The 22580-nt window shown below is 40.3% G+C and overlaps 1 protein-coding gene across 27 annotated transcripts in view; it reads left to right on the top strand.

Moving 5' to 3' along the window:
- Mkk4 (MAP kinase kinase 4) overlaps positions 1–22580 on the top strand; it is a 69622-nt gene that overhangs the window by 22538 nt on the left and 24504 nt on the right. For 15 of the 27 annotated variants that reach the window (XM_067094135.1, XM_067094126.1, XM_067094136.1 and 12 more), the window contains one exon: positions 21543–21578. The exons of the other annotated variants lie outside the window; for them this stretch is intronic. In XM_067094135.1, coding sequence (XP_066950236.1) covers positions 21543–21578 — 36 coding nt within the window. The remainder of the gene's footprint in view (positions 1–21542; positions 21579–22580) is intronic. 27 annotated transcript variants of the gene reach the window in all.

Below are 22580 nucleotides of genomic sequence, written 5' to 3'. Positions count from 1 at the left end.
TCCGAGTGTAGCTTCTACCTCTTTCATTCTCCCTCCTTCTTATTCATCTTCTTCCATCCCTCTGCAAGCAGTTTCATTTGCGCATCCTCCCCCAGGGTTTAGCAATGGGGTTTGGCTCCTCTCACTCGTCTTCTCTTTGGTAACAATGTGGAATTGGCTCCAAGTTTCCTGGTTCCTCCTTCTCTTATGCCCGGCGGAATCAACTATGCGGATTCAGCTCCTGGTACCCGGTTAGGTGTGGCCGTTCAGCATTCTGGTTAGGGTGGTCCACTTGCGGATTCTTCGTCGTTGTCTGAGCTTCGTTCAGTTCCTCCTCCTTCGTCGGTCTTAGACCGTTCAGACATTGCGGAACAGGATTCTCATCTGGAGGCGCAGGAGATTCCGGTGGACTTAGAATGCCCTCTTGCCAGCAGTAACGATTACAGACGCATGCTTGAGTATGTTACTTCTTTTATCCTCAAGCAAGAGCTACGGACCTCCCGCATTCGTCAAATCAGTCTTTTTTTAGGCTTTTTATGCCACTAAGCCAGCTCCTGCTTCTTTTCGTGTGGGCTGGTTTGGTTCAATCGGGTTAGACAGGCTTTAGGGGAGGCAGACGGTCGTTTAGTGTCGGTGGTGGTTTCTAATAGACAGGACTCTTCTCTTCTCTCTCTGCGTAAGGCGATTTACGCAGTTCGAGGTAACCCTTCGGCAGGTGTGAGGTTGCCACTCAACGAATCGGTTGAGGCAATCCTGTCTAAGTCTTCAGCGTTGGCTCGTAGGGACTTCTCTTAGAGAAGCAGGTGTTTTGGAGGATTTGTTGTGCAGTCAGACTGAGGCTCTTTCGCACTCTCTTTGGATGCTGTCAGGTTTAATGGGGTTCTTAAAGGGTGACAGCTGTGTCCCTTCGGATCCTAGGCTGTTTGACAGCCTAATAACTTTGTCTCGATGGGTCTGGCGCACCAGGCGAATGCTCATTATCTGGACATTCATAAGAGGGTATTGCTTAGAACACCTTTAGCCTTAGTGAATTCTTTGTTCAAGGATGATGATGTGGCCAGTATGACGAACTTTGTTGCTTCTAACTCATGTCTCCGGTGTCGGCAATTATGCATCGTTGAGGGTACAGAATGTTGAGGTATCTAGATGATTGGCTGATCCTTGCCTCCTCTCTAGAGGAGCTAGTAAGGGCAAAGGAATTCTTATTGAATCTATGCATGATACTAGGAATTCGTCTAAACTTTGCCAAGAGTTGCCTAGTTCCAACACAATATATAACCTGTTCAGGGATGAGAATTCTCTCTCTTCCTTTGAGGGTTTTCGCAACCCTGGAGAGGATCCAGTCAGTCCCTCAGCAGGAAGAGGTGTTCCTGTCCAACAGGGAACGGCCAGTAGCAGCTTGGAGAAGCCTCTTAGAGAATGTCCTCTCTCTCTCTTTTAATTCCAGGGTCTCTTCTCTGGATGCGTTCTCTTCAGGTATGTCTCAGGAATCGCTGGGACTTCCGCAACGAGAACGCAGTCTTAGTCTGGAGAGATTCTTGCCTGTCGGATCATCTGTGGTGTTCAGAAGAAGTGCATATGACATCTGGAAGGTCAATAAATCTTTGGGAAATCAAGGCTGTAAAGGAAGCCCTCAGTTGTTTTTCAGTCCTAGTGTGCAACAGAGTAGTGGCTATGTTTAGTGACAACATAACTGCCGTGTCATATCTGAAGAACTTAGGGGGTAACAAGATCAACAGAACTCAATACTACAGCACAGAGAGTCCTGAGAGGGTGCAAAGAACGGAAAGTGTCTCTTCTTCCCCAATTTGTATCGGGGAGTCTCAACATATTGGCCAATTCGTGAAGTCGCTCTCGTCAGGTATTGGGGGGAGAGTGGATTTTGGCTCAGGAAGTAGTAAGTCAGGTTCTCCGGAAGTGGCCAGCAACTGTGGACTTATTCGTGACGTGATTAAACCATCATCTTTCAGTTTATTTTTCACCGATGGTGGACCCCATGTCGATAGGCACCGATGCGATGTTACAAAATTGGAATCACATGCAGGTGTATGCTTTTCTTCCATTCGGTCTCATTCATCAGGTAATCAGGAAATTGCAGTAGAGTGTCAAGACGTCTATGACACTAATAGCTCCTTGCTGGCGCCAATCCGCTTGGTTTCCGGAACTCCTAGAGCTCCTTACAGAAGTTTCGATGCCCCTACCCATGCGAAAGATCTTCTCAGACGACCGCTTTCTCACCATTATCATCCAAACCCTCACGTGCTGAACCTAGTTGCAAGGCGACTGTGGAGCGAGCAGCTAGACAGACCGGCCTCTGTAAAGCTGTGGCTAGACAGCTTTCTTTCAGCTTGAGAAAGTCAACCCATAAGCCTTACGAGGTTCAGCTGGACAACGTATAGAAGTTAGTGTCGTAAGGAAGGTCATTCCATCTCTAGATCTTCCATAGCCAAAATAGCTGATTTTCTTTTATTCCTTTGGAAAGTCAAGGGTTTTTTGTAATTGGCTGTTAATGGCTACCACTCAATGCTTAGCAGTACATTTAGTTTCCATCTTCCTGAAATTTCTACTGTAGTAGTAAGATAATCGATGATTTATTACGTTCTTTTAAGATTGAATGCCTTGTCTTGCCGACTTGGGCCCCTCTGTGGGACTTGTCGGAAGTACTTCAAAAATGTTTTTGCGTTCCTGTGCCTTTGAACCCATTGAAGCTCTAATGTTAAGACAACTGACTAAGTAGGTGCATTTTCTTATGGCTTTAACAACAGCTAGAAGGTTGGGTGAGCTTCAGGCAGTTTCTAGGCTGGTTTCCTATGTGAGAAATGGTATGTATTTGTCTTTCTTCCGGAATTTGTTGCGAAGATGGAGTCAGAGGGTAACTCTCTGCCTTGCTCGTTTAGGGTTCTTTATCTGTAAGAGTTTGTTACTGGCAATCCAGCGGAGATGTCTTTATGTCCGGTGTAAGCATTAAAGTCTATTATCAAAGGTTGAGAAACTCCCTCCGTGATTTCCCAGGCTTCTCAGGGTTGTTCTTCGTCGTCTTCAGCTCTGTATTTCCCTGACCGCACAGTATTCAGAGTATGTCTACTTCATCTTCCTTTCCAAGGAATTATTCAGTGTCTTCTGTTCTGAAGGCAGCTACTTGGAAGTCCGTCTCAGTGTTTACTTCCATTTACTGAAAAGATGTTCAATTCGCCTCGTCGGAGGGTTATTCTCTTAGTCCAGGGGTAGCGGCTAAGTCTATTATCTAGGGTGCGTTCACTTAGCTGAGGTGGTGTTCTCTTAGTGCAGAGGTTCTTAGGTTAACCAGATAGAGGAATTCACTTTTTTGTTCACTTTGTTTGGTTTAATGTACAGCCCTCCACAGGGATAATTCCCTCTCTGGCGGGCCCATGTACGTTTTCGAAATAAGGTGCTTCGTATGTTTTATAATTGTCTTCCAGTGTTTCTCGTCAGTATTGTAGCTCCTGCAGAATAGGAGAGTCTTTAGTTTCTTTTTTTAAAATTTGCATTCTTCTTGCATGCTCTTCACTTCAGGCAGTATTTTGTTGTATAGTCTTGGTGTGCAGTGTTCAAATTCCTTTTAGTCTTTAGAATCTTAGGCAGCAGTGATAGTATAACCACATGAACTTAGGTTTAGTATGTTTTAAGTATCTTAGTCTTTGATAGTTTCCCTATGAGAGTCCAAGGGGGTGCTCTAGTTGACTAGGCTCTTTCGTCGGCGCTGAGATACTTCTTCGCTTGTCAGTTGTCAGGCCTTATCCGCAACCTGGATGGGTTACCTGGAGGGTAAGCGGCTCGGCACACTGCTTCGTTTCCCTCCATACATGAGAGGCTCTGAATAGCCACTTGGGAGGCTCATCATACTCCTCCATACACGAGAGGTTCTGAAGAGCCACATGGGAGGTCAACGGACCGAAACAGTACTGACCTGACTGACAGTCAAATTACTCTCCAGCATGTCTCTTCACTGAAAGCATCGATTGATTTGGTGAGTGTACAACTAAATAGATATTCTTTGCAGAGCAGATAGGTGAGCTCGAATCTCTGTGGTTGTAAAAAGGGGGCGTGCAGCAAACCTAGATGGTTCTCCCGGAGGGACAGCGGCTCTGCACTCTGCTTCATTCTCCTCCATACATGAGAGGTTCTGAAGAACCACATGGGAGGTTGACGGACAGAGACAGTACTGACCTGACTGTCGATCAAAGTACTGTACTCTCCAGCATGTCGCTTCACCGAAAGCATTGATTGATATGGTGAGTGTATGATTAAACAGATATCCTATGCAGAGCAGATTGGTGAGCTACCATCTTTGTGGTTGTCAAAAGGGGCGTGCAATAGAATTGATCCCTCCTCCTCTAAATGTTGTTAATTGGGCGAATTCAGGTGTTCAGGGAGCGCATTGCAATATGGAGTTTTCATAATAAAACTAATATTGTAATACCTGAACACCTGAATGATTCCCACCCTCCTTCCCCACATCAATTTTGAACTTGAATAAAGCAGCTGACAAGGGTTGGGGTGTCAGCACACACCTGTCAGCGCTGCCAACCGTTTGTTATGGTAGCTCAAGTGACAAGATTTTACATGCAGTGTTGGTAACGCTGGTTGTTAAAATTTCTCACTAGTGGAATTGGGTAATTGAGAGTTGTTTGGGCTAGTGGGATTAAGGGTGAATTAAGGTGTTCAGGTAAGCATCACAATATTAGTTTTATTATGGAAACTTCACTTTTATATAAGTAACTTACCAAGTAATTACATAGATATTAGTTTCTAATTTAACGGCAGCTTTAGATTTGAAATTCGCGGTAGCACTCGTTCGTTTTGGTGCTGGTAAGTGCCCTGCCCACTTCCGGGGAAGTATAGGTACAATGTAGCTAAAGAGCTCGGTTCATTTCTGCTGCTCAGTGACCATACACCGGTTGTTCAGTAGCTTTGTTTTGATGTTCAGGAGTATTCACTGGATGGGTTTGATTGTTATCAAAGGATTTGGTGAAGTATTCTGTGCTTTGGTAGCCTCTGCACTATGTTTTCTTAGCTTAGATAAGCTTAGCATAGACTTTTGTGGATTTTTAATTTATGTCAGACTTGAGTGTGCCTAGTAACCGGTATTGTAACAAAGGCTGCAATACTAGGTTGACTTCATCTGAATATGACGTTCATTCAGTATATTTCCATTGCTGAGGACAAATTTGTTCGCCTGAATTGACGTGCGAAGAATGTAGAGACTGGGACGAAGTTAAATGGAGAATTTTGACTGCCCATTTAGGTAAGCTAGAGAGGGCTAGACATAGAAAGGCAGCTGCTAGAGCTGAGACTAGAGCTTCAGTGTCTTCCACTCCTCAACTGGTCCTTTCGACACCTGTGACCACTCGCTCGCCTTTTCCTACTTCTCTTGCACTTCCTACTACTCCATTACCTGGCTCCCATCCCTCTGAACCTAGTGCCAGTGCCAGTCTTGAAGCCCAGATCGACAAGAAATTTGACACGTTAGTGAATATGGTCGCTCAAATAGGAGCTTCAGTAAGAGTACTTTTGGACAAGGCAAGCGGTGAACCCGGCACAAGTGTCGGTGCAAGTGTTAGTGCAAGTGTTTTGTCAGTGGAGGGGTGGCTTCTCGTCTCACTGATGCTCCTAGTCGGAGGTCCCTGCCAACTCCCCTGCACCTGGGAGGAGGCAAACCGTAAGTCCAAGGGAGGTAGGTAGGGTTTGCCCATGAGTAGTTGCTCCCTCAACTGAACCTGTTGCTATTTCCCAGGTTTTGGTGGTTACGCGCTGGAAAGGTGTCCCAGTGGATCACACCTTATCTTCCAGTGGTTCTGATTCGAATAAGCCTAAAGGACGTGGTTGGCAATTTCGTGATTCCATGGCTTTGAGAGGCATGTTTTGGATGATCAGAACCCTTCCATCCCTCATAAGCACTATAGGGACCAAGAGCCCTCTGGTAGCTATTGAGCTATTGGGACGATGGAGAGCTCCCAGTGGATACCGAGCTCCCAGTGGCTTGCAATCGCCCATTGGCTCCCAAACTCCAAGTGGCTCACAGACTTACAAAGGGAGCAGATTGCCCCAAAGGATCAGAGCTCAAGGTAGCTCCTAAGCGTCCAGTGGGATCAGAGAGCCCAGTGGCTCCCAATCTCCCAGTGTCCTCTAGCTCTCGTGCAGTTTTGGTCGAGGCTTCCAAAGGTTCATCTGATTCAGATGCCCCGATAACAGCAGATCAACCTGTCTCTGCGCCCTCTGTTAAGTTTCTAGATACGAAGGCTGTACACTCGCGTCCCGTCCCAGAGCACCCGAAAGCAACGTTAATACCTCCAACTCAAGATTCTTCACTGCTTCCTATTCATCAATGGTTGGACAATATCCTGGAACTTCTGAAGAAACCTTCATCTTCTCCTCAGAAACCAAAGGAAATTCAACAGGACTTGGTGCTTTCCGCTATTTCTTCAGCAGAAGAGGAACCAGAACAGGAGCAACTTTCGTCATCGTGTGCATTCCTCTTAAATTAATTTCCGTTTTGTTTTCCTTCGTACTTCTCCACCTCAGCGCCTTCTTCACCTGGGTCTTCCTTCATGTTATGGCAACCTGTAGGATCTGCTAAACTCCTGAAGATGGCTCTTTCTTTAGCAGGCACTGATTCTTGGTTGTCGGAGAAGAGGGAATTAGGCAAGGCTGTGTTTTGTTCCCCTCCTTCGCACCTGTCTGAAAGGGAGTATGTTTTTTATGCAACCAGAGACGTGCCATCCTTGGGGGTCTCCAGCCTGATTGATCCTGCTCGTAGATTGGCTTTCGACTCGGCCAAGATCATATTTTCTGCTACAGAACGCGACCGTTTAGTGAAGGACATGTATAAAGTCTTCGAAATCTTCAGTTTCCTCTACTGGACAGTAGGTGCCTTGATGAAGAAAATCGAAGATTGCTCTTCACTGCAGGACAATTTTGCAGCAGATTGGCTCGGGGTACTTTCTTGTGCCGAGAAGTCTATTAGAGACAGGGCTCGAGAATTAGCTGCTCTCTTATCTACAGGCATGCTGAAGAAAAGGGAGTTAGGATTTTCCTTCACAACCAAAGGAGTTACCCCTTCACAGAGGTCCTCTCTTCTCTTTGCCCCATTGGATAAGAGTAGCCTTTTCCCTCGAGCTACAGTAGAACGGGTGGCTACAGAGCTTCCAAAGAAAGCAACCCATGAACTTCTAGCACAATCGGCCATAGACCAAGGGATTTGAACCGTGCTGCTTCAGCGTCTTTCAACCGTAGACCTTTCTCTTCCCTTCAACCACGACCCTTTTGAGGTGGCATAGGAAGAGCACAGTCTTGTCCACGCTCGAACCGTAGGTCCGTCCAACCCATCATGAAGAAATCCTCCTCAAGACCCGCCTCTAGCAAGTGAGGGTCTGGTTCTCCGTCTCCCAGTGGATGCCAGATTCCTTCATTTTTGGAAACAGTGGGAAGCCAGATCAGTGGAACCATGGGTACTTCAAGTACTTAAAGAAGGGTATTTGATCCCCTTCAAGAAGAGACCTCCTTTGACGTCTTTTCCCATCGCCTCAAAGGCCTACTCAGAAGGCTCGGGGAGGTTTTGGGCCCTCTCAAAGGAGGTTGCAGCTCTTCTCCAGAAAAGAACAATAGAAGTTGTGGAAGACCTATCATTGCAGGGGTTTCACAACCGCCTATTCGTAGTCCCCAAGACATTGGGGGCTTGGAGACCTGTCCTGGATGTAAGTGCTCTGAACTTTTTTGTCTAAACCACAAAGTTCAAGATGGAGACAACTCAGTTCTCACTGCAATTCGTCAAGGGGACTGGATGGCATCCATCAACATGAGAGATGCTTACTTTCATATCCCAATAAACTGGAATTCCAGGAAATACCTGAGGTTGTAGTCCAGGACAGGATTTTCTAGTTTCAGGCTCTGTGCTTCAGGTTGTCCACAGTCCCTCAAGTCTTCACCAGAGTACTCGCTCCTCTATCGCAATGGCTTCACCTAATGGGCATAAAAGTATGCCTATATCTGGATGACTGGCTCCTACGATCATCATCCCAGAGGAAACGTACGGAGGACCTTCTCAAAACACTTCAGTTAGCCCAAACTTTGGGCATTCTAATCAATCAAGAGAAATCCCAATTAGTCCCTTCTCAATTGATAGTTTATTTAGGGATGATGATACACTTGGAATTTTCGGGTTTTTCCGTCTGACAAGAGAGTACAGTTGTGCTCCCAGAAAATCCATCACTTCTTAAATCTGCAGTCCTGCCCTGCCAACGATTGGATGAGCTGCTAGGAATCCTCTCCTCCATCAAGATGTTTGTCTGTTAGGGAGACTGCATGTGAGACCTTCACAGCTCCTCCTAAAGGCCAGTTGGAGCAGGAAGACTCTGCCAGGCTCCTTTGTATTCCCCATCACACCGGAAATAAAGGAAGACCTTCAGTGGTGGCTTGAAGAAGGGAGATTCCTTGTAGGGAAATCTCTGCTTCAACCGAACCCGAGCCTAACATTGTTCTCTGACGCATCAGATCTGGGTTGGGGAACAATACTAGGACACTTGGAAATAGCAGGAACGTGGTTTCTACAAGAGAGGAGGCTACACATAAACCTGAAGGAACCGAAGGCAATTCACCTGGTGCTTCAGCATTTTGCTTCAGTGACTCATGATGCAGTGGTAGCAGTTCATTCGAGCAACACATCTACTCTAGCATATATTCGGAACCAGGGAGGAACACCCCTTTTTGCTGTGCGAAGTAGCCAGAGATCTCCTTCTTTGGGCTCACAGCAACAACACCCAGATCCTCACCCGTTTTGTTCAGGTCTAAACCTCTATTAGTGGACGAGTTGAGCTGTTGCAAACAGGTTCTACCCATGGAATGGTTGCTGAATCCACAGATGTGCTCCGACCTGTGGAAACAATGGGGAAAGCCGTTGGTAGACTTGTTTGCAACGTCCAGGAATCATCGGCTCCCCCTGTATTGTTCTCCCTCACCCGACCCTCAAGCGAGGGCAATGTATGCGATGTTCCAGGACTGGTCGGACCTGGAGGTTTACTCTTTTCCTCCGTTCAGTTTAGTGAGGGAAGTCATAAACGAGGTTCAGGACTTCCCACAACACGCCGATGATTCTGATGGCCCCCTTATGGCCTCAAAAGGATTGGTTTCCAGACCTTCTAGAGCTTCTGTTGGACTTTCCACGGCTCCTTCCACACAGGAAAAATCTGCTCAGACAACCTCATTTCAGTCGCTTTCATCAAAGTTTGTCCACCCTCACTCTGACAGGCTTCAGACTGTCGGGAAGCTTGTCAGAGCGAAAGGTTTTTCGAGAGAGGTTGCAAATGCTATTGCTAGATGTAGATGAGAATCTTCTTCCAAGCTCTACCAAGCTAAGTGGGCAGCATTTCACAGATGGTGTAAAAGACGTACCATCTCTTCTTCTGAAACATCTATAGCCCAGCTAGCAGATTTTTTACTCTACCTGAGATCTTCCACAAGTTGATGCCTATGATCAAAGGCTGCAGATCTATGCTGAATTCACTGTTCAAGCATAGAGGTTTAGACCTTTCTTCAAACCCAGATATTTCAGACTTGATTAAGTCATTTGATACCACGAAACGGAACACTCAAACTCTGGTTTCTTGGAACCTGGATGTAGTACTGCATTGGTTGTCTGGTCCCCCTTTTGAACCGCGTCACACATCTTCTTATAGGGACTTATCCAGGAAGACTTTTTGATCACCTTAGCCATAGCAAGACAAGTCAGTGAATTGCAAACTTTGGATAAACAGGCTGATTTCTCCCAAGGAGATGCAATGTGTTCGCACATCTTGGGTTTCTTAGCAAAGAATGAGAACACTTCTAATCTATGGCCTCGTTCATTCTGCTTTAAGAGTCTTGCAGAATTGGTTGGACCTTCGGACCAAGAGAGAGTTTTATGCCCATTGAGAGCATTAAAACATTACCTTGAGAGAACCAAGATGATCAGAGGGGATTTTCATAAACTCTGGTGCTCAGCATCTCTGTCTAAGAATGCCCTCTCCTTCTTTTTGAGAGATGTAATTGTGGAGTCTCACTTGGGGATCCAAGAAGATAATTTACCTTTGTTAAAGGTAAAGGCCCATGATGCGCGGGCAGTAGCCACATCGTTGGCTTTTAAGCACAATCTCTCTCTTTCTGCTATAATCCAATTGACTTACTGAAAGTGTCGCTTGATCTCCCCAACAATTATTTACGTGATGTTGAAACAATGTTTGAGGACTACAGTACACTGGGTCCGTTCTCCACAGCTGGTGTGGCACTGGCGAATGAGGGGTAAGAGTAATACTTCTATTTCCTTCTATCGCCTCGTTTTGTTTAAAGTCATCGAGTTATTTGGGAAGCCTGGGGGTACAGGCAGTCCCTGGTTATCAGTGGGGGTTATGTTCCAGTGGCGTGACGATAAGCAAAAATAGCAAATAATTGAAAATTAGTGATTTTTGGTGGTTTTTCAGTGATTTTCGGTTATCAGCGCCTCTGATAGGTATGTATCAGTGCTGATATGTGATTATTGGTGCTGATAAGCAGAAATTGGCACAAATCGGCACCGAAAATCACCAATTTTCGTTGCTAGACAAGTGCTGAAAAACCGGATCGCCGATAACCAGGGACTGCTTGTACCTGGTACCTGTAGTACCCTCCAATCTTTGAGTTTAATGGATGGGCAGTGTTGTTTAGCTGGTGTTCAAGTAACATGAATTTTATGGTCGTTTTGGTTGGTGTATTTTGCTTCATACCCAGGGCAGGGGCAATTGTTTTATTTGGCTTTGTCAGTCATAGGAGTACTCCCTGACTGCAAAGCTCCCACTGAAGTAGGGGCAACTCTTGACATTACCGGTCGTGCCCCTATGGGTTGAGATGAGCAGTGACCAAGAGGCAGTATCTTCCTGCAGTAGCTCTCTCCCCAGGTAAGGTTACAATAAGCATTATCACAATGGTAGCTTTTTATCTATTTCAAATGCATTTCCATTTATAAATGTTTTTTTAGTAGTACATGTCCTTACTTCCCACCTCCTGTCAATGTGGGATTCAGCTATATAATTACTTGGTAACTTACATATATAAAAATGATATTTTTATTATAAAATAAAGTTTTATATATACTTACTAAGTAATTACATGATCGAAGCCCTTCCCACCTCCCCACATATGGACATAGAGTTTAAACGAACTGAGCTCTTCAGCTATGTTGTACCTATACTTCCCCAGAAGTGGGCGGGTCACTTACCGGCACCAAAACAAGGGCGCGCTACCGCAAATTTCAAATCTAAAGCTGCTGTTAAAGAGAAGCTAATAGCTATGTACTGTAATTACTTGGTAAGTAAAGGCAGTCACAGGTTATCAGCGATTTTTGGCAGTTATTGGCACTAATAAGTGCCAAAAATCGCCAATTTTCGGTTATCGCCGATTTTCGCTTCTCGTCACACTGTCAGAATGGAACCCCCGCTGATAACCAGGGACTGCCTGTAAATCTAAAATCTTATTTTATTATAAAAATGTCATTTTCAGTTTAATAATAATAAAAAAGGGCATTGAATCTCAAGAGATAAAGTGACTTTATTTGTTATTTTAACCATGTTATTTTTATATCTGGTATGTTAACTGTTATTTTTGCAGGACTAATTTTTTGTGGTTGTTGAGGCTTGTGTACATATTTCAGAACATTATATACTTCAGTATTTGTATATTCATCTATACGTTACAAACAATTAATGACAGGACTCCTAGAATGTAAGAGAGAATACAAAATTTGTGTGACTAGATATTTATTATATGATTTGCACAGACATAAAACAGGATTTTAACTAAAATTAAAAATATGGGGAGATAACAGGATTAGGTATTGAGAGATGAGGTAGGGGATTGGTGAGCTATATTCATAGTATACAGTAAAATACATTACTGTATAATTTTGAATATTTTGTCTTTGGATTTTTTGTCCTTGGTTAAACCTTTTTCATTTTCTTCAGAATTGCAATTGATAATAGAAGCATGATTATGAGTGTTTTCAAGTGAATTAAATATCTTCATACATTTACAGTATACAGGTACTTATGCCTTGAAGCCATATTAAGGTGGACAAACCAAGTGCTGATTAGCTGTTAGAAATAAACTAATTTGTAATCCGATCTTTTTTGAGACCTGTTTTCAATGGTAAAAGCTTGACTTTAATTCTTCAGTAGTGTAGGTGAAACTTTTTCTTTTTAGCTAGTCTTCATCTTAGTGAGTTCAGATTCAGTGTAGTGATTTTTAGTTTTCTGTATAGCAATTTTTCTCGTAAAAACTCAAATGGAGGTGGTTAAGATAATACTTAGGTACTTTGAGTACGGGTAAAGCACTAGCAGGGTTTTAAGAACATTAAATAGATCACTCCTGGTGCAGAGGTCTCTTGCTGGGGGTCATATATGCTGGTGAAGTGAATTTTCAAGCCCCAACCCATCCAAGATGGTGTATCAGATGCTAATGTAATCATTAATCAAAGAAGATTTACTTTGCCCTCATTGGTTCAAGCACTATACGTGGTTTCATGTAATCGAGTGGGAAGTTTTCCTCATGCCTTTCAGTGATTCTCCATGGTATTTTTCCTGCTTAACCCTTACTGTGGCCTCACCATGGCTTCAAAATGAACCATTTAAAGGAAATATTGAAACTGCTGATGAAATCTTTTTGTTCTTTCTCTCTTGCTCAGGAAGCAGGGATGTCTCATTGTTTCATAAATGTGGAAGGGCAGGTTATCAGCTGGCTCTAGACTTATCTCCTCAAGGAAACGATCACCCACCAAATTACATCAGTAATGTAACGTACAGAGTATCCTTATCATGAAGTTTGCCATCTAAATGTGGACATCACTTTAGGTCATAAATGACACCACTTAAACACAGACAAAGCTTATGTCCGGAATTTTGGTAGCAGTATTAGATTACTAAGTCATAGGTACAGATTACTAATTGTAGGATCTGATGTTAAATGAATATTACTGAAGTCGGGAGCAGTTGTTGTACAGACATTCAAAATTCTAGTAATATTCTAGGTCCAGTTGCCACATTACTCTTTTTGTAAAATTGATGGTGAAAGTACATTAAATGACATTAATCACTGCTTTGCTTGTTCCGATGATATAATCAGCACTAGGCTAACTGCACCTGGTGGCAATAAAGGCATAAGTAACAGAATTTATTATGGATATAGCACAAAGAGTATAGTAAAGCCATTTGTGTGTTGCTTGTGAATCATGCATCATTCCATTGGTAGAAGAAAAAGATGATGATCAGGTGTCTCTTGTCTTACCAACTGAATAAGAGCTTCAATGCTTCCCAGACTAGGAACTGTTTAGGATTACCTTGTGTCTTTTCCAGTTATCATATAATTGATTTTACTTTAATTCTTTTTTTTTTACTATTTCCTTGTTTTCCAATATTAAACTAAATTGCCCTCTTCCCAAGCAAGCAGCGCTTTTGCTTTGTTAAATCTGCCTAAGTTACTTGGTGATCATCCATTTCTTCTATATGGAGAAAGATGTAACTTGAATTCATGTTACACACGAATAGGCTATGTGAAAGTAATAGATTAATATTGAAACAAATTTATATTTCTAAAAATATATTTTTTAGTTTGCTTTTCATTTTAATGGAAATAATTCTATAGGAAACTCCAGACATTTCTCCTCAACAGCTAGGAGTTTACACTATAAGGTTTTTGAATTATGTGCCTCATTCAGAATTCTTAGAAAATTATCAGAGAAGTTTTGTTTGTATGCTCCACCTTCCCACAAAAAAAAAAGACATTGGAAAGAAAATCACATACGTGTGAATTGTGATGTACACTATATGGTAATGATAGTAGATTAGTTCAGCATTTTCAAATATTCTTTTTTAAATTTATATGATGTTTAGTGTTGCTGTGTATTCTTACTAGGTTTTGAGTTCATGAATTATTGTCATGATGATGATGATGATGACCTTACCATTAATACCCAGTTGTTTTATACTAATGAGCATGTGGTTTGATGTTGACTAACGTTCTACTTCACATTATATTTAGAGGGCTGTTGGCTTTTAAGTAACCTGGAAGAATCTTACAGGACTTTTACTTTTTTTTTCTAGTTGTTTGTTTAGAAGTGAGTTCTAGATTATCTGTAAATGACAGAATTCACGATGAGTAGAAATGTATTACAGTACATATATTTGGTTGGTCTGTTATACTAATGTACTGGCCTATACTCAATCACTGTTTATGAGTCTCTGTATGCCAGTAGCCCATTAAGTTATTACCAAAATATTAATGATATAATACTTATATCATATGGACTAAGGTTGTTTTTTCCAGTTGTGCTTGAATTGTATTTTTGCATGTACTTTGCATATTCAGAATTTATATGGTCCTATAACAGTGAGGTGAAGACCGCTTTAAACATCATCGTTATTGTTGTTCCAGCATATATGAGATAGTTGGATTCATCTCATTTGCCAGAATTATAGGAACTGACTGTAAGAAAACTATGATAATTCTTTATTCATCGTGGTGAATTAAGAATTACAGTAATTATCTTCTGATTGGTTCTGTGATACAGTTATCCCTTGATGTATACTATAGATAATTAGATAATTATTCTCTCTCTCTCATACTTATGGTACTATTTATATTGAAAATTAAGCATGGGAACCAGTAAAGATTATTAGTAATGAACTAGAATATTGATAACAGTGTGGCACTGTAATGTATGAAGTCTGTTTCATAATCTATAAGAATTAGCTCTTTACTTCAAATCTAAACAAAATGCAGTATCTTTTTTATTTATACTCAGCTTTTTCTTCCATCACTTTTGGGACACAATAGTTGATGAGAGTGGTTGTGATGAACTGCATAAGTTACAATGCTCACACAGTGAAGTGAAGGACAGAGTAAAATACGTGTTGAAACAATGTTAGGTGTTGGAACTCTTGGCAGTTTGTTGAAAGAGCCATTTACTCTAGGTGAGCTTTAACACAGACATTAAGATTTTTTGGAGAGATGTAGATACTTTCATGGTTTAGTCTGCCTATTTATTTATTTTTTTTTTTTAGATTTTATTGTAACATATATATTTGTGTGTTCCTAAATTCTTTTCATAATTACATTTTTTAGCATAACCATAAACATATGAATGACCGGTGAAAGGAGCACAGGCAGAACACATTTCATCTTGGCCACTTTAGCAATTATCTATTTCCTGGTAAATCAAGGAATTCAGTTTTTCACTTATAGGGTGTAAATGTAGATTCTCTTTGGTTTTAGTAGATTGCCAGCATGAACACTTTTGTGCCTTGGGGTCAAAGTAATCGAAAGATAAGTACAGTACACAAACAGTGATGCACAGATCTTGGAAGTTCATTCTTAACATCTGAATACTTATTGTTGGAGAGACCACATGAGTGAGAAATGAGGCCAGAAGGGACAGTAGACAAAGATTTATTTCAAGTTTTTTTGCAATATATTCCAGTAGTATAAAACAGAAGTTACATAACAAATTTTGTGCATTTAAGGGATAACTGTATGGTTTTCAGGTATATGTGTTGTGCATTTTTGGTAAATATTTTGTCAAAAAAATTATGACAAGTGGCATTTCTTTCAGGGACAACAGTAAAGTGAAGTGAACTATAAACAGTATGTCCTCTACTGTATTTTAAAATTTAGTCACCGTTGTCACAACAAATTAGCAGGTGTTCTTTCTTTTTTAATGTTTCAGATAAAGCAAGTATTTACATGTTTTTATAATGACAGGGTGTTTTTTTATTTTGAAGCAATTTTATTTAATCTACATATTTTTTAAGTGTTAACACATTTTTTGAAATTTATAATATATATGGTACTTGTTTTTGGGAGTCATTTCCCAGTTTATAAAAAAATTTGTTAAAATATGTCAGTGTACCCCAAAACATGTATTTCCCGAAGATGTTTGGTAGGTTGTAAGTTTTTACTTATTCTACTTTATCTGTATCCTTAAAAATTTCGAATGATTAATTAACTGGCTGAAATGTTGTCAGTGTGTGTTAGCAAGATGTTTGAATATATGATAAGAGTGTTTTGTATGTTATGCACAAGTTTGAACCAACACCATTGCATTACCAACATTATGCAGACCCTTACTTGATATGAGCTTTGAACTGCCTTTATCATTTGTGGAATAGAGCATCAGTGTTGAAGTAATGACCAATTTATGTTCCTGGGGGTGGTAGTATTGAATTACTGTACTATTGAGTAGGTGAAGCCTTTCACTCTAAGTATTTGGCACATGCTCTCTTATGATGTGAACATTTGCATCCACGTGTTGGGATTTTTCTCAAATTTTTATTACATGAACAGTTTGGCCTAAATAACCAAATTGTGTATCATGCATATATAATATTGAGAGAAGTGAGCCAAGAATAATACCCTTATAAACATGAAAGATTACATTTCTTTAGTCGCTGTAGTGCCCATCAATGTTTCTCAAACACCCATTTATCATGGTTTGTAGTGTCTCATGGTCAACACAGCCAGAAGCAGTACTAAACACCAATCATAATCATATGAACTTCTTGATTAGAATCCAAAGACTTTAGTATTGTGCTGGGAATTGGAAAAAGTGGATCACACTTGCCACACTTTGCAAAAGCCAGACTGTAAACCAACGATCAGTAGATTGTTTTTATTGCAGACATATATATGTTTTTGATAGTTCAGTCACTTGTTACATCCTCAAGGAGCTACTTCCATGGTCTACCAGAGCTCCATGGTGGCCTAACTAATATCAAAGAATTCTCTTCTAGTTGGTTTTTTTGTCCAGGTATTGTGTTGTAATGATTAACATTATAACACATGATGGAGTATATAATGGACTCAAAGATAAGAGGGCACTTTCCCTTATCTTCAGTGAAGCTGAACCCAGTTTTTCCACCATCAAAGAACCTGCAAGAAAGACAAGTGACTATTATGCATGCGTGTCTGCCATCTTGTTTACAACCAGACTGTTAAAGACCAAGGAGTCATTACTGTCTGTTGGTCAGTAGCGAATGGTTTACGTTGTTACCGGCGCTCCAAAAAAATTCTACTTTTTTCTCTGATTTCATTATCGAGGACCATGGAAACATCAAAGATAGCAACTTAAGTGCTTAATATTAAGTTCCAGTTAAAAGTTTTAGTTTTAAACTTTTGGAATTGATAATTTGTGTATGAAAACTGGAACCCGGCTCATTGATTGCTAGTTACGTAACGCGAAAATTGTTTTAAAGTCTAACTAAATGTTTTAACTAAAAGGAATGTGCCACAGCTTATTATTAATATAGAAAATCCTTTCAGATTATACGATGTCTACAATAATCTAGGCAGCAAGTGAGAATAATTACTAGATTAATAGTGGATCTTGTCTGTAGCCTATGTCCTAGGATTATGTATCCTTAAATGGCCTAGCTTAGACCAGGGACCCTAGGATCAGATAATAACAACATCTGGGCAAAATAAATCAATATCCTAACAATAAGGCTACATATTAGTATAATTTTTTCCTTTTATATAAGCTTGTGCACTTAAGCATGATGTAAATAATCCAGGACTAAACATTACCTTATATTAAGTGGTAACTTTTTACGAAACCTCCCATTTTTGGACTAAGTTGTTAGCCTAGACCATGTAACCTAGGACTAGATGAAATAGTAATCTGTGCTGGATGACTAGTGAGTTACTGTTTTATATAGTGGACCAAATAGCCTAGGATTGGATATAAACAACAACCTGGGTTAGACAAAAAATAGACGACTAACTATAAGGTTACATATTAGTAAGTTTCTGTTTTTATATAGCCTATACATTTAAGAGTGATCCATAATAATCTGGATTAGGCAATACCCTATACTAGGCTGAGAAAGAACAAATAAGCCTAGGATTATAAATAAACAGTATCCTAGGCTCAGTAAAATAACCTAGTTTTTTACGCCTCTGTAGCATATCTGTAAGGCTACATACTAATAGGGTCTTATGTAGCCTATATCCTTCAAAATGATATAAACCTAGAACAGCAGCATAGTCCTTGTAAAAAACAAGGAAAATTTGCTTGGTTGCCAGATATGGGGGAGATTTGTAGTATGCTCCTGGTAGCAAGTTTTAAAGACAAAACAGCTCCTTTTAAGCTGTCTCGATGGGTCCTAGGGTTCAGTAGGGGTGAGGAAGGGGGCGATTATATCCTTCCAGCAGAACTCCAGCAGCAGATATTTAACCCTTTCTCAGAACAACATCTATGTTTGGGCCAAAACCCAGTAACACCAGTCCCCAGTAACCCCAGGTTAACCCTGTGTTGGAAGTTGAGGAAAAAGGCTCAGGGACACAAATTTTGGCTAGCCATGGGAGAAACCTTCCAGAAGGAATTCTATTCCCCATGCAGCTATCGTTGCTGAATAGGGCCTTCTTCAGAAATGTCTCTTTCAGATTAGTCTCCAAATGTACAGGGTGGTCATCAAGGACACACACACACACTATTGCCATGTGCTCGAACAAATTCGACTACACTGTGTGTCAGTAGGTGGCGTGGTTAGTCTAACCCAAAGGTGCTACAGCAGAAAACCAGGCGTCTTATTGACGGTGATTATGCTAACTATCGCTGGGAGAAGGGCGACAGTACTGCAACCAAACCCAGCATGCTTAGGTAAGCCACTGTAGAACTACATCCTAAAACATAAGTTTGTGTATAGTTTCTTGTTCCTTGGTACCAAAACCTGAAGAGTATTTGGAATAAAGGATGGGACTTGAAATTTGTGGCTTGATCTTAGACCAGAAATGTTTTTTCCTTTGGGGTGTTGGGATTAAAAATTGAGAGCTTAAGCCTTTTTCATCACCTGTCAGTTTCTATGTAAAGCTCCTTGAGGATGAAACAAGCAACTGCACTACCAAAAAACAGGTTTTGACATAGGAAAAACCTATTTTTGGTAGTTGCTGTTGAGTCCTCAAAACCCTCCCACTTCCATGATGAAAAGGCATGGGATTTGGGCAAGGATCATCCTGCATTGACCAACAGAGAGTAATGGCTCCTTGGTCTTTAACAGTTGGTTGTAAACAAGAGGTGGACATGCATGTGCAATAGTCACTTCTCTTTCTTGCAGGTTCTTTGACGTTGGAAATACTGGGTTCAGCTTTGCTGAAGGTAGGGAAAGTGCCCTCTTATTTTCGAGTCCATTATATACTCCATCACGTGTTATGATGTTAATCATTACGACACAATCCCTGGCCAAAAAGACCAACTAGAAGAGAATTCTTTAATACCGTATTAGTTAGGTCACCATGGAGCTCTGGTAGACCATGGAAGGTAACTCCTTGAGGGCTCAACAGCGACCACCAAAAATAAGGTTTTCCTACATCAAAACCTGTTTTTGCCAACAGATCTTCAAAAACTCAAGACAACATTATAGGGGAAGGTTTTAGGCAGTAATCAATAGGGATTGAGCTATCACTCCCAAATTTAGCTATTTTATAAAGAAGATTGATCAACCTGAAGCTTAGGGTATATGACCATTTCTTTTTGCTTGTGTAAGTTTTATCCCACCTTATATTTTTAATGTAATTTTTTTTCGGTGAAACTGCGCTTAACAGACTAAATGCATTAGATCTGGTAGGGGTCCTGATATGTTACAGAATCTTACCAGAGCTTTTTTGAAGTCAAGTTTTGATTTCCTTTTAGTCATCTTTCAAAGAAGTTGGCTGGATGACAAAACCCTTACTTCATTGTGAACAATAATTTTAAGATTCATTTTCAGATATTCCCTATTTGATTTTGCTTTATTTCGGAATTAAGAAACTTGGAGCGTATAGTATCTCATATTTTATTTCTTTTATTTTTTATCTTCAGTTGCCTCCTTTTGTTTAGTCCAGCACAAAAGTTGGCGGTTTGTGTTTTTGGGGATCTTTTATTCTTGGTAATTGAACGTGTATCAATTGTCAGTAAGCTATCTCGGCTCAGTGTGCTCAGAGCACAGCTGGTTTTCATGACCTCTTCTATTGGTCAGCATTGTATTAGCAAGGCAGGGTTGTTTTCTTTATCAGTGCTTCATGGTCTCTTGCTGCTCTTGTTGAAATATCTTTGTCCTGTAATCACAACCAGAAGTGTTGGGCTTTCTTCGTCACTCAGTACTGGGTATTTGGATCAGAGGTGAGATTAAAATCGAGTAAGGGGTTCTGAGTCGAAAGATTTAAGTGCAACATTTGGACTTTGATAACTCGTACTGATGGAGGTAACTAAGAAATAAGCATGACCTTAATTCTGAACCTGGAACATGGTGGGGGTCTTGTGCCCAACAAACAAGACTGGCAGGTATTAGATATTGCTGAGCAGACAAGGAGCATCTTGGCAGAAAATGGCCACAGCTTGGAGTGAGTCTGTGCCTGGGACATGTTGGAGGTCATGTGCCTGGTGATTACAGTTCTCAAGAGCCATGTATGGCTAGCAGGACCCATTAGTAAGGGACTACAGGGATTTTAATTTTGTTGTTTTTAATTCTTAAAGATGCCACAATTAAGTACAGTACAATTGTGTGACTTAAAGTGAGACCAACCATCCTAGTATCATGCAAAAAGGCAGTTGCAGCAAGCTGTAAATGAAAATTATTTCTAAACAGACAAACAGTAATATAGAATGGTGTGTGTAAAACCGTGGACAAATTTTGATCACAGCCAACCCCCTCAAAAATGTAAGTGGACCATTGACTTAAAATACTTGTCACTGCTAATACGTAAGTTGTTAGCATTTTACTGAAATGCGGGACTATTTCTAGGCTTTAATGAATCATTGGTTTGGATTTTATGGAACAAAAAAATTTTTGGTAATGTTAGTGTTTTTCTTGGTAGAACTTGTGAGATAACATTTTCTAGTTGCTGAATAACTGCACCAAATTGCACAACATGCTAACAGATGTAGCAATTTTCATCAATGACACATGAAATCTTTTTGGTATTGTAGCCCTTGTCATTTTGATTAATTTTTTTATAGATTTAATTGCTGTGGTTATGTTAGATAGCAACTAACCTTTATTTATCCACTGTTATTAATTGATCACCTTAGATTTAAATGTGTATTGCTTTTTTTTTTTTTTTATAAAAATACATTAAAATAAACTTCCAAATCCCCTAGATAAGTTCTTTGTAAGTGGAACATATGTTCAAAGCAGCCCTGAAAGCATTGTTTGTCATCTGTCATCATTATTGATAAAAAAAGTAGCAATATATGCATCTCCAGTTTCATTATTTTGGAATTGTCTGCTATGTAATTTTTTTATATTCACACTTCATTGGAATGTCATTTTTTGATGATTTAAATTAATTCACCAGGTGTGTTTTATCAGCATTACATAATACCTCATGATCTTGTGCAGGCTTTGATAGGTGAATTAAACTTAACAAAAATAAATGTTTTTTGGTTTTTAGGGCTGTAAAATTTTCAAAACAAGGCTAACTTGATAGTTTTAAGGCAATATGTGGAATGTTTTTACAAAGCATTTTATTCCACTTGCTTAGATCTTACCATCATTGCTTTCTATTTTCCAAAGCTCTTGGAATGTGCCTCCTGTCCCCCAACCACCCAGGTGAGTGAAATGTCTCATCTTTATAGAGGATTATTGCTTGTTTAGCATTGTGATTGATTGTACTGTACTGTATTATTGTCAAAGTAATTACCTGGTAATCCTCTTTAAAACTGAGACACGGTCTGCCGACAGTAATGTAGTTTTTCTAGGCACTGTCTTGGTCATTATTTTTATGATTTACAATCTGAGGCTTGTTAATAATTAAATAACCATTCTTGGTCCTCTCATCTCTTGAAATTTGGATGTTTGCTGCAATATGTTTCTGCTATGTAGACACTTTTTGCATTTTTGCATCTGGATCATCAAGCTTTGCTTTGTGGTTACTAATCAGTTTCATTGCTAAAACATTTAGTATAGTACAGTGTACAGTAGTAATGAATAACAGTAATCTTGTGTTATTGTATGAAACTGCAATCCTTAGTTTAACTTTGATATATGTATTCTATTTAGAGTTTGGATTGCATAATTAAGGAATGCAAATTATAATTGATTGGTGTTTCTGTGTAGCATGAGGTGGTGCAGAGCAGTGGTAAAGGACCTCTCCGAGAACTTAACATAAATTATGATTCCAGCTTATGTAGAAGGAGTGCTTGGTTTTATTCTCTTGCTGATGCACCAAGTGATATTTGATCTTATCAGAGGGACCTTCTAAATCTATATGGCTATCTTTGCTGTTTGCTGGATCTCATGGATTATTTTTAAGTGAGGTTTACTCTTGTGGGGAGTTGTGATGATGAATAGATGCCACTTTAAGTTGCAACCTCCAGAGCTGACCTCACCACTAGGTCCTCTTTGGCTTTATAGCCCTATTACCGAGTTCTCAGGAACGTATATCACTTTGAAGGTTATTCATGTTTGCAGAATTTATTAGCGAATTGAATTTTATAGAAGGGTCTCATGGTTAGAACTGGGAAATGATAGGGCTCTTAAGTCATGAGCTTTATCCATAAGACTGGTGAGAGGGTATTGGGTTGATACTACTAACCTTTTTTCCATCCCTCC

Source organism: Macrobrachium rosenbergii, chromosome 50, assembly GCF_040412425.1.
Source record: "Macrobrachium rosenbergii isolate ZJJX-2024 chromosome 50, ASM4041242v1, whole genome shotgun sequence".
In the NCBI taxonomy this organism is placed as follows: domain Eukaryota; kingdom Metazoa; phylum Arthropoda; class Malacostraca; order Decapoda; family Palaemonidae; genus Macrobrachium; species Macrobrachium rosenbergii.
The sequence above is the reverse complement of the archived record's forward strand: the minus strand, read 5'-3'. Positions and strand labels throughout refer to the sequence as shown.